General features: G+C 42.7%; 1 protein-coding gene across 2 annotated transcripts in view; it reads left to right on the top strand.

The window, feature by feature from the left end:
• The window catches only part of LOC143276136 (cytochrome P450 3A30-like), a 46657-nt gene that overhangs the window by 20341 nt on the left and 13816 nt on the right, over positions 1-12500 (top strand). For both annotated transcript variants that reach the window (XM_076580552.1, XM_076580551.1), the window contains exons 7-10: positions 1674-1762; positions 4716-4858; positions 9747-9871; positions 10979-11102. In XM_076580552.1, the coding sequence (XP_076436667.1) occupies positions 1674-1762; positions 4716-4858; positions 9747-9871; positions 10979-11102 (481 nt within the window). The remainder of the gene's footprint in view (positions 1-1673; positions 1763-4715; positions 4859-9746; positions 9872-10978; positions 11103-12500) is intronic.

The following is a 12500-nucleotide window of genomic DNA, read 5'->3' as shown; positions in this document are numbered from 1 at the left end:
GCGCAATAGCTGAGTCGTTTAAGCGTTGGACTTTCAATCTGAGGGTCCCGGGTTCGAATCACGGTGACGGCGCATGTTGGGTAAAGGGTGGAGATTTTTACAATGTCCCAGGTCAACATATGTGCAGACCTGCTAGTGCCTGAACCCCCTTCGTGTGTATATGCAAGCAGAAGATCAAATACGCATGTTAAAGATCCTGTAATCCATGTCAGCGTTCGGTGGGTTATGGAAACAAGAACATACCCAGCATGCACACCCCCGAAAACGGAGTATGGCTGCCTACATGGCAGGGTAAAAACGGTCATACACATAAAAGCCCACTCGTGTACATATGAGTGAACATGGGAGTTGCAGCCCACGAACGAAGAAGAAGAAGAAGGATGAGACAATAAACAAAAGTCCTGTGTGCAGCACACACTTGGCATACTGAAAAAGAAATCCATGGCAACAAACGTGTTGTCCTCAGGCACAATGATGAAGAAGAAATCCACTCGGATAGGTACAGAAATCTCTCTCTCTCTCTCTCTTTCTATATATATATATATATATATATATATAGAGAGAGAGAGAGAGAGAGAGAGAGAGAGAGATGTATATGTGCGTGTGGAGTGATGGCCTAGAGGTAACGCGTCTGCCTAGGAAGCAAGAGAATCTGAGCGCACTGGTTCGAATCACGGCTCAGCCGCCGATATTTTCTCCCCCTCCATTAGATCTTGAGTGGTGGTCTGGACGCCAGTCATTCGGATGATATAATAAACCAAGGATGAGACGATAAACCGAAGTCGCGTGTGCAGCATGCACTTAGCGCATGTAAAAGAACCCATGGCAACAAAACGGTTGTTCCTGGCAAAATTCTGTAGAAAAATCCACTTCGATAGGAACAACAACAACAACAACAACAAAAACTGCAAGCAGGAAAAAATACAAAAAAAATGGGTGGCGCTGTAGTGTAGCGATGCGCTCTCCCTGGGGAGAGCAGCCCGAATTTCACCCAGAGAAATCTGTCGTGATAAAAAGGAATACAAATACAAATGCATTCAAGGCCTGACAATAGAGCATTCAGTTATGCTGCACGTCAGGCATCTACCCAGCAGATGTAGTGTAGCATACATGTAATTTATATATATATATGGACTTGTCCAGAGGCAAGTGATGCCTCCTGCTGAAGCTGAAACTGGAGGGAGAATGTTTTAAGCCCATCGCACACGGGGCGTCAAGCAGCAAGTTTTGTGCAGCTCCCAGTGTACGAGGTTTTCAGGCAGCAAGAGTCGCACGCCACGCAGCAAGATCGCTGTTGCCGCGCGTCGTGTTACTTCGATAGAACTTGTCCTATTCCCCCGCGACAAAAGTGACAGACGTGCGTGGAGCAACCGATCACAAGACCTGCTCGTTTCACGTGAGACATCGTTTTGGAATCTATTTCAGCAAGCTTCAGCACGTGGCTTTCCAATATGAAGCGTGATGCGTGATGCCTGGGGAGGTTTGTCGTGTGTGTGCGAGCGACACGCCTCGCTACAGGTTTCAGGCGTCCGCGCGACAAATGTCGCGAGGCATCAAAAACTGATGTGCGGCCGACGCTGATGCCCCGTGGGTGACGGGCCTTATGAGCTGCTGTGTTTTGGGGTTTTTTTTAATTTTTTTTAAATTTTTTTTTTTTTTATGTTTCATCCCAGGTAATACCAGCAATCACCAGAGTGATACAGAACCTGGAGGTATTTCTCAAGGAGAAGGCTCGGACTGGCGAAGAAGTGGAACTGGAGAGGTAAGGTGATTTTTGTTTAGTTGTCGTTGTTGTTGTTGTTTGTTTCTGTTTGTACTTCAAGACTCTTTTACTGGCTTCAAATACAAGACTTTGGGTATGCGCAAGGGGTGTTAGAATTGACATTCAAACACTGGCCACTCTACATCCGAAAATGATAATGATGTTGATAATAATACCTTGCACTTGAAATGAACTTCCTCTTTCGCTTCGTCAGGTCTCCACAATCAGCTCTTTCAAGTCTGGCCTTAAAACCCACCTCTTCACAAGATACCCTCCCTCCACTACCTCTTCCTTGTATTCAGTTTCTTCAGTTTTATAGTTTTGCATGCGTGGGAATGACTGGTGTGAAAGCGCTTAGATTTGTCTCTGCTCAAGATTCAGCGCTATATAAATACTATCATTATTATTATTATTATTCCAAATGCAAGGTCCAGAGACAGAGTAAGAACGGCATCCAACAATGGAGTCTTTGAATCTGGGTGTGTGTAAACAGAGTGGATCCAAAGCCACTCCCTGTACACTGTAGGGGAGAAAGGCAACGATAAAATAACAATAATAAGAAAGGCAATACGAAAATCTATACACAGTATGTTATACTCTGTTATATATTGTAAACTGCCTAGTAAAACGCCTAGTATCTAGAAAATGCCCACCCCCTTACTAAGGGTTAGCAACACTGCATTGAGTGAAATATGTTGCTTGTAAACAAAATGCTCACATGGGCCCCAGTTTGAAAAAAAGAAAAAAAAAAAAGAAGAAATTATCATAACGAATGATAATTCAGTATGTTATTTTGATTATTTCGTCTGTACAAAGCACAGCAGAATTAGATCCAGAGATAAAAGAATAGAACCTTCTGTGTGAGGTGTTGCTATTTGATTTTATTTTCATTTATCAAGAGTGATCTGTTTTCCTGTGATAAGATTGCTTTCCACCACATATACAGAGATCAGGTTGGGTTCAATAGACAATAGGTCATATGACCGGAAGAACATAAAATCAATAGGTCATTTTGAAAATCAGTAGGTCAAATACCACCCGTCCCGGGCTTTTTCAAACTTGATAATGCACAAATGAAAGGAAAATGTAATACATTGGCCATTCTGGTCATTCATTGACTAGAAAAAAAAAGAAGTTAAGAATGTCATTGATTTCTGACAAGAAAATGCAATGTTCTGGTCTTCTGCGTTGACTAGAAAACATACGACTGGCTCATTTACTGCTGTCAGGCGAGTATGCCTTGCGGGAAGATGACGCAAGGACAACCCTTGGTTTTGCAGCCTTCCATGCACCGAGGGCACCTTGCCCAGTTTGACAGAGAGCAGCTTGTTTTGTGTGAGGGGGTTCAGCCTGTTTCTGAGGGCAGTCAGAATTCGATTCTGTGCACTGAACCCCCTCTCACAATCTGCTGTCCCGGAACTGCACTCGGTTAATGCAAAAGTGGGAACGCCAATTCTTCTCGCCGAAGGTCGCGAAAGGCAGCGATAAAGATTCGTTTCGGATTTCGTTTCGTCACGGATCCGTATTTTAATAAACCAGTTTATAGTCATTTCCTGTAGGAGCAGACGACAAAGCGACTGTGATCGTTAAAAAGAGAGAGAGAGAGAGAGAGAGAGAGAGATGGTTACTTTGGTTGACCGATTGGTCATAAAAACAATAAGTCATGTGACCTGGCAACTTGAAAAACAATAGGTCATTTCAAAATTAAATGCGTCAATGACCGATGACCGATGTCGAACCTGATCCCTGCATATAGTTCATGCTTTTATGAAAAGACGACTTCACTGTTCACACAAGTCGGTCTGATTATTATGGACAGCTTGCTAACCACCAGCTGTGTGGGATTTCTTTGGGTTTTTTCAGAATTTATTTTCCTTCCATCACCATTTTCTTCCTTTCTGTTGTCTTTACTTCTTTCTTTCTTTTTTCAATATTCTTTTTTTTTTTTTTTTTTTTTTTTCTCTCGCTGTTTTCATCTGTCTTCTTACCATTGGCATGTTCAAACATTTTCAAGACCATGCAACATACAGTACACATTGTGACATACATGATGGTTTCACACAAAATTATAGTGTCTGAAAGACAAGAAGTCTCTCTGTCCCTTTCTGTCTCTGTCTTTCTCTCTCTGTCTCTGTTTGTCAGTCTGTCTGTATCTCTCAATATTTTAAAACTGAAGGCCTTGTCAATATATATATATATAAACAAAATCTCTTGATAAACGAATGCAGTCATTAAACCAAAACAGTAATGTACAACTACACTGATTGCATAGGTCAGTATACATCATAAATATTGTATTTGATAATATTTGTTCATGTCCATTTTGTTTATATGTCTGACTGATGGGCACCATTAGCCTTTGTCATATAAAACAGTTTGTTCTTGTTCTTGTTCTCTCTCTCCCTGTCTCTCTGTCTCTCTCTCAGCACTCTGTGTTATAAATCTATTCACAAATCTGCCCCTTGCTATCTCTGTGGCTGCCTTCACCTCTGCACTCCATCTCGCTCACTACGATCTGCTTCGGATCCACTCTGTTCACGCATACCCAGATTCAAACACTTGACTGTTGGCCATTGTTCTTTCTCTGTCTCTGGACCTTGCAGTTGGAATGAACTTCCTCTTTCACTTTGTCAAGTCTCCACACTCAGCTCTTTCAAGTCTGGCCTTAAAACCCACCTCTTCCCAAAATAGCCTCCCTTCCCTGCCTCTTCCTTGTCTTCAGTTTCTCCGGTTTTAGAGTCATGCATGCGTGTGAATGACTGGTGTGAAAGTGCTTTGAGTTGTCCCTGCACAAGATTCAGCGCTATATAAATAGTATTATTATTGTTATTATTATTATTATTATTCTCTCTCCTCTTCCTCTCCACAGGCACTGTCCTTATAATACAATATGTATGTTATGCTATGTAACCTCATTTGATATCACATGGCTTCATCAATTCTCTCTGCACAGCATGGCAGGGTGCTTTGCCATGGACGCCATTGCCGGAGCAGCCTTTGGCATTCATCTGGATTCCCTGGCTAACCCGGATGATCCTTTCAATGTCAATGGACACGCGTTGTTTCATCCGAACCGTGTGGTTGTGACACTCATTAGTAAGTTTGTACTATGATGATATAATAATAGTAATGATAATAATGATAATCTTATGGAGGCTTATATAGCGCGGTTCCCTGCTTTCAAAAGCAGGCTCACCGCGCTTTACAGTAGGAACAGATATGTAAAATTTCAAAGGTATAGTGATAAAAAATGAAATGAGATGATTCACTACCCACGTATCATTTACTGCACAAAAAAGGTACATTACACACACACACACACACACACACACACACACACACACACACACACACACACACACACACACACACAACTAATAAATCCACCTAAAAGCTAGAAACGACACAGAAAATCAGTAGAGATAAACAAAGAAAAGAGTAAAATTTTGATGAACTAAACATTGTACACATAACATAGAATTCATCTACGTGAGTAAAATGAAACATCACAGACTCTTTGTGTAAAACACACCAAAAAAACAAAAACAACAACTACTGCTCCTCCTCCTCCTCCTACTGCTGCTAAATTTATTCTAATTGTTCTTATTTGTCAGCATTATCCTTGAAAGTAGTGGTAGTGGTATGATCATCAGTGAAAATAATGTGAATTTATGCAGCACCTATTCTCTAAATAGGGCTCTAGGTGTTTTCCAAAACAAAAACATGCCTTCTCACGCACACACACACACACACACACACACACACACACACACACAGACACACACACACACACACACACAGACACACACACACACGCACACACAGACACACAGACACACACACACACACACACACAGACACACACACACACACACAGACACACACACACACACACACACACGCACACACACACACAGACACACACACACACACACACGCACACACACACACAGACACACACACAGACACACACACACACACGCACACACACACACACACAGACACACACACACACACACACACACACACAGACATGCATGATGGTGTGCGGGCACACAATCAATCATTATCATATATCTAAGTAGTTGAGACTTAATCTGAAAAGCTGATATCATTTCAAAATTCTAATGGTGCTATATTGTTTGTTTCTTTGTTTTGAACTGGAAAAGTTTATTTTACTTCAGTAAAAGCCTGTCACTTTGTTCACCTTTGTTCCTGTGTGCATTCATACACATTATCTTGGTGACGGAGCTTGGTGGGTAAAGGGTGGAGATTTTTCCGTTCTCCCAGGTCGACATATGTGCAGACCTGCTTGTGCCTGAACCCCCTTCGTGTGTATACGCAAGCAAAATACGCACGTTAAGTATCCTGTAATGCATGTCAGTGTTCGGTGGGTTATGAAAACAAGAACATACCCAGCATGCACAGCCCTGAAAACGGACTATGGCTGCCTACATGGTGGGGTAAAAACGATCATACATGTAAAAGCCCACTCGTATACATACGGTGATTGGGGGAGTTGCAGCCCATGAACAAAGAAGAAGGCATACAAAGAACAAACAAGAGAGGCAAGGCCTTCAAGACTCACTTGTGATACACTTTAAAAAAAAAAAAAAAAAAAAAAATCCAAGCTTTTATGTATTGAGTATAATTTCAAAATGTAATGTTTAAGATCAGTTTAAAGCAAATTAAGTCCCCTAGCATTAATTACAGAGTAATTTCCCTTTTTTTACTCTCTGCACCAAAACGTTTGCAAAATAAATCAAACTTCCATGCTTAGCAAAAGAAGTTCCTGTTTGAACAAAAAATGAAAATAATGACTGCTCTTGTTGTTGGGTCAGAATATCAGATCAAAGTGCCAAGTTTAGAGAATACAAACAATATAAATATAACAGTAAATGCAGTTTGCATATAATTAGGCTTCATTTTTGACTCACTTGTGTAAACAAAGTGAATCTATGTTTAAACCGGTGTTTGGTTGTCTCTGTGTGTGTGTGTGTGTGTGTCTGTCCGTGGTAAACTTTAACATTGACATTTTCTCTGCAAATACTTTGTCAGTTGACACCAAATTAGGCATAAAAATAGGAAAAATTCAGTTCTTTCCAGTCATCTTGTTTAAAACAATATTACACCTCTGGGATGGGCACCAAAAAAAATAACATCAGTGAAAATAATGTGAATTTATGCAGCACCTATTCTGAAGAAGAAGAAAAAGAAGAAGAAGAAGAAGAAGACATACGAAGAACAAAAACCCAACTCATTTGTGCCTACCGTCCCAGAAATGGGACAGATTCATTCCATCCTCCAAATGACAGTTTTCAGTGAAAATTAGAGTAAGATGTGTTCATTGCAGACTGTAACCTATAAAATCATGTAATATTATTGTTTAAAAAAAAAAAAGAAGAAAAAAAAAAGGCATAGGCATTAGTGGGCAGCCACACTCTATTGCTCTGTTTAAGTGCTTCTGGTTTGTGTGTGTATTTGCTTATTTATCATCATTGTTGTCTTTTTTATTTCTTTATTAATTCTTCTTCTTCTTCTTCTTCTTCTTCTTATTATTATTAATAATAATACTTTTTTATATTATAATTATTATTTATTTATGTATGCTTAGAGATGACTGCATCAAGTTTTTGCGCCTTATACATATTATTAGTAGTACACACCTTGACCAAGGTCATTTGCCTGAGAGCCAGTGTGGATTCTGGAAAGAGCGCGGAACCACCGACATGGTGTTTGCTGCAAGGCAGCTGCAAGAGAAATGTCAGGAGCAAAATTCTGATCTGTTCTCCACCTATGTCGACCTCACTAAGGCCTTCAACACCGTGAGTAGAGAGGGACTGTGGAAGATCATGGCCAAGTACGGATGCCCTCGGAAATTTATTTCCTTGGTCAGCCAATTCCATGAAGGCATGCAGGCTTGAGTCCAGGACAAAGGCGAAACATCTGCTCCTTTTGTTGTCACATATGGTGGCAAGCAAGGCTGCGTCCTGGCTCCAACGCTGTTCAGCCTCATGTTCTCTGCATTGCTTACTGATGCCTTCAGAGATGGCGATGTTGGAATCGGCCTAAAGTACCGAACAGATGGCAAGTTGTTTAACCTCAGAAGGCTTCAAGCAAAAACGAAGGTCATGACAGACATCATCAGAGACTTTTTGTTTGCTGATGATTGTGCCCTCAATGCTGGATCTGAAGCTGACATGCAACTCAGCGTTGACAAGTTTGCCACTGCCAGCAGGAACTTCGGCCTTACCATCAGCACGAGGAAAACTGAAGTTCTCCATCAGCCAGCCCCAGGGAAACCCTACGTTGAGCCCAACATCACAGTCAACGGTCAGAGACTCAGTGCGGTGGAGCGGTTCACATACCTTGGCAGCACACTGTCACGAAATGCGACCATCGATGATGAAGTGAACGTCAGGATTGCAAGAGCAAGCGCAACTTTTGGTAGACTCAATGCAAATGTCTGGAACAGAAGAGGCATTAGTCTTGAGACCAAGCTAAAGGTCAACAGAGCAGTAGTTCTCCCCACACTACTGTACCCCTGCGAAACTTGGACAGTGTACCAACGACATGCTAAGAAGCTGAACCACTTCCACACAACATGCCTCAGGAAGTTACTGAACATCAAGTGGCAAGACAAGACCCCAGACACAGAGGTGCTCGCAAAAGCCACCCTTCCCAGCATCTTCACCATCCTGATGCAGTCCCAGCTTCGCTGGGCTGGACACGTGGCGCGCATGCCAGACCATCGGCTGCCCAAAAGGCTCTTCTATGGCGAGCTGCAACAAGGGAAGAGATCACACGGAGGTCAGAAGAAGCGCTTCAGAGATACTCTGAAAGTCTCTCTGAAAGCGTTTGATATCAACCCTGACTCCTGGGAGGAATCTGCAGTGGACCGTGACAAATGGCGCGCTGCTGTGCACAAAGGCGCCAGGTTGTGTGAGGCCAACAGGACTGCTGCAGCTGTTCAGAAGAGGCAGGCCAGAAAGTCACGGGCAAACAAGCTCCCTGACAATGGTATGCCTGTCTTTGTCAGCGAACATTTCGTGCGCAGATTGGACTATTCAGCCATCTGCGCATTCACAGATAGATTCATGAGCATCCTCCCCCCCACCCCACCACCACCCTCCCCCCATCCCCCAGCTGGATGACAACGATGGTCATCATCGATCTCGATGGACACACACCACCACCAGTAGTGGTAGTAGGTTTTTTGTTGTTGTTTTTTCTCAAGGCCTGACTAAGCGCGTTGGGTTACTCTGCTGGTCAGGCATCTGCTTGGCAGATGTGGTGTAGTGTATATGGATTTGTCCGAACGCAGTGACGCCTCCTTGAGCTACTGAAACTGAAACTTGTGTGTGTGTGTTTGTGTGGGCATGCGTGTGTGTGTGTGTGTGTGTGTGTGTGCGCGCGCGCGTGCGTGTGTGCATGTGTTTTTCTGTGTTTTTTCCTCTGTGTGTCTCTGTGTGTTTGTGAGTAGGAGTGTATATGTTTGCAATATATTATTTTTCTGTTCTGTGTGCGCAGGTATATGTGCGTGTGTATGTGTGGTGCCTGTGTAATTAGGTATGTGTAGGTGTTTGTAATATATGTTATGTTGTGTTTCTGCTGTATGTGTGTGTGTGTGTGTGTGTATTTGTGTGTGTGTGTGTGTGTGTGTGTATGTATGTGTGTGTGTGTGGTGCCTGATTAGGTATGTGTAAATGTTTGCAATATATGTTATGTTGTGTTTCTGCTGTATGTGTGTGTGTGTGTATGTATGTGTGTGTGTGTGTGTGAACATGTGTGGTGCCTGTGTGAGTAGACATTTACATATATCTATCTACCTACCTGCCTATCTATCCATCTATATATACATATATCTACATATATGTGTGATTAGGTATGTGTAGGTGTTTGTAATATATGTGTGTATATATATATATATATATAGAGAGAGAGAGAGAGAGAGAGATGTATAGTTGTTTTTTTTGTTCTGCAGTGCAGTTTCCCTTTCTGGCACCCATATTCAGATTTTTTGGCGTGACTTTCATACCCCTCAAGCCGACAAACTTCTTCCAGAACATTGTGAGGCAGGCACTGGAGGAGAGAAGGAAGGATGAAAAGGTACGCTGCTCATGGTAATATTGGAGTGATAGGCTAGAGGTAACGCATCCGCCTAGGAAGCGAGAGAATCTGAGCGCGCTGGTTTGAATCACAGCTCAGCCGCCGATATTTTCTCCCCCTCCACTAGACCTTGAGTGGTGGTCTGGATGCTAATCATTTGGATGAGACGATAAACCAAGGTCCCGTGTGCAGCATGCACTTAGCGCACGTAAAAGAACCCACGGCAACGAAACGGTTGTTCCTGGCAAAGGTCTGCTGAAAAATCCACTTTAATAGGAAAAACAAAAAAAACTGCATGCAGGAAAAAATACAAAAGAAATGGGTGGCACTGTGGTGTAGCGATGCGCTCTCCCTGGGGGGAGAGCAGCCCAAATTTCACACAGAGAAATCTGTTGTGATAAAAAGAAATACAAATACAAATACAAAATAAGGATATATTGTTCTTATATGGCACAAGCTCCTCACAGATGGGCTCTGAGTGTCTCACATGAAACAGTACATGTATAAAAGTGCGTTATACCACACAAGAGCATGTGAGGACTTACAAGTGGAAAACAAAATATGTATTCACCAATACAATACTACAAATTGCAAAAACAAAAAGGCACAAAATCATATTGAAATACAGCTAAGCCAGGTTACGTGCCCTTCATTTGCACAAATAAAACCATATTGGAATACAATCAAACCATGTACATGTTGTTCCTTTCTTTGCAGAGGTAGAAATGAAATAAAATAAGATACGAACAAACCAGGTACATGCCCTGCCTTTGCATAAATGAAACCATATCAAAATACAACCAAACCAGGTACATCCTCTAGCTTTGCAGAGATTAAAAAAAACAACAACAATATATTAAAATACAGCAGATAACATGAGTTAGATCTATTATATTTGTGTAAAGTCCCTGGTTAAGAACGCGCGAGTGTGAGCGAGAATTGTGTTATATTGTGTGTTGTCACATAGCCTTTTCTCCCTCAACTATCTCTTCACACCAGGTACATGAGCTTTCTTTGCCGAGATATTAAAAAAAAAGCCCAAAAATAACCCAAACAAGACGATCTGTTAAAATGTGACCAAACCAGGTACATGTCCTTTCTTTGCAGAGGTACCCCGACTTCTTACAGCTGCTGGTGGACGCAGAAAAGGAAGGGGGTGCTGGTGGCCCAGTGGACGCTGAGATTGACCACTCTGCCCATCTTACCACCTCTGAGAAATGGGCGGGAAGAGGTACTACTACTACTACTACTGCTGCCAAGCGCGTTGGGTTTCGCTGCTGGTCAGGCATCTGCTTGGCAAATATGGTGTAGCGTATATGGATTTGACCGAATGCAGTGACGCCTCCTTGAGCTACTGATACTGATACTGCTGCTGCTATTACTACTACTACTGATGATGATGAGAAGAAGAAGAAGAAGAAAATATGATAATTAGAATGATGATAATAATTATAATGATGATAACGATGAATGCTGAAACTGACCACCTCTGACAGTCGGTATCAGTATCTGTAGCTCAAGGAGGCATCACTGCATTCAGACAAATCGATATACGCTACACCACATCTGCCAAGCAGATGCCTGACTAGCAGCGTAACCCAATGTGCTTAGTCAGGCCTTGAGAAAAAAACAGAAGAAAAAAGAAGAAAAAAAAACCCACACATGCACACACACACACACACTGAACACACACACACACACACACACACATACTCTGACAAATGGGAGGGAAGAGGTAAGGATAATAATTGTCTTGTGTTGTGTTGTATAGATTATATTGTATTGTGTTGTACTGCATTGTGGTATATTGTATTGTGCTGTATTGTACTGTGTTGTGTTGAGTTGTATGATAGTCGTGCGTGTCCAGTGGAGACCCATCAGGACAGCAGAGGAGGCAGGCTAGTAAGTGCTGTCCCGTCCTCGGACTGTCTGGGCTGGTCAGTTTCTTCTTCTTCCTCTTCTGCGTCTATGGGCTGCAACTCCCACGTTCACTTGTATGTACACGAGTGGGCTTTTACATGTATGACCGTTTTTACCCCGCCATGTAGGCAGCCATACTCCGCTTTCAGGGGTGTGCATGTTTGGTATGTTCTTGTTTCCAAAACCCACCAAACGCTGACATGGATTACAGGATCTTGGTATACACATGAAGGGGGTTCAGGCACTAGGAGGTCTACACATATGCTGACCTTGGAGATCGGAAAAATCTCCACCCTTCAGCCATCAGGTGCCGTCGCCGAGATTCGAACCCAGGACCCTCAGATTGAAAGTCCACTGCTTTAACAGCTCGGCTATTGCGCCTGTCGGCTAGTGAGTTTGATCACTGTGGACATAATGTGTGTGGAGTGCAGCAGGAGAGACATGCACGACCGGAACGGCTGGAGATCGAGTGTTTGTTGGCGGGGGTTGGTGTTTGAACATGACTTCCTTCTCAAAAGCAAGGAAAGACAATGCAAGCACACAGAGCAGCAACAAGTCAAAGCTTAAGGTGTGCTCGGAAAACTTCTCATGCACACAATGAACACATTACATGGAGAATGGGTGAAATGGGAACACCCCGTTGCCAGCCTATGTCGAATTGGGAATAGGCTGAATGAGAAATAGGTGAATCGGGGATGGGTGAATTGGG

The sequence above is a fragment of the Babylonia areolata genome, chromosome 31 (genome assembly GCF_041734735.1).
Source record: "Babylonia areolata isolate BAREFJ2019XMU chromosome 31, ASM4173473v1, whole genome shotgun sequence".
NCBI lineage: Eukaryota > Metazoa > Mollusca > Gastropoda > Neogastropoda > Buccinidae > Babylonia > Babylonia areolata.
The sequence above is the reverse complement of the archived record's forward strand: the minus strand, read 5'-3'. Positions and strand labels throughout refer to the sequence as shown.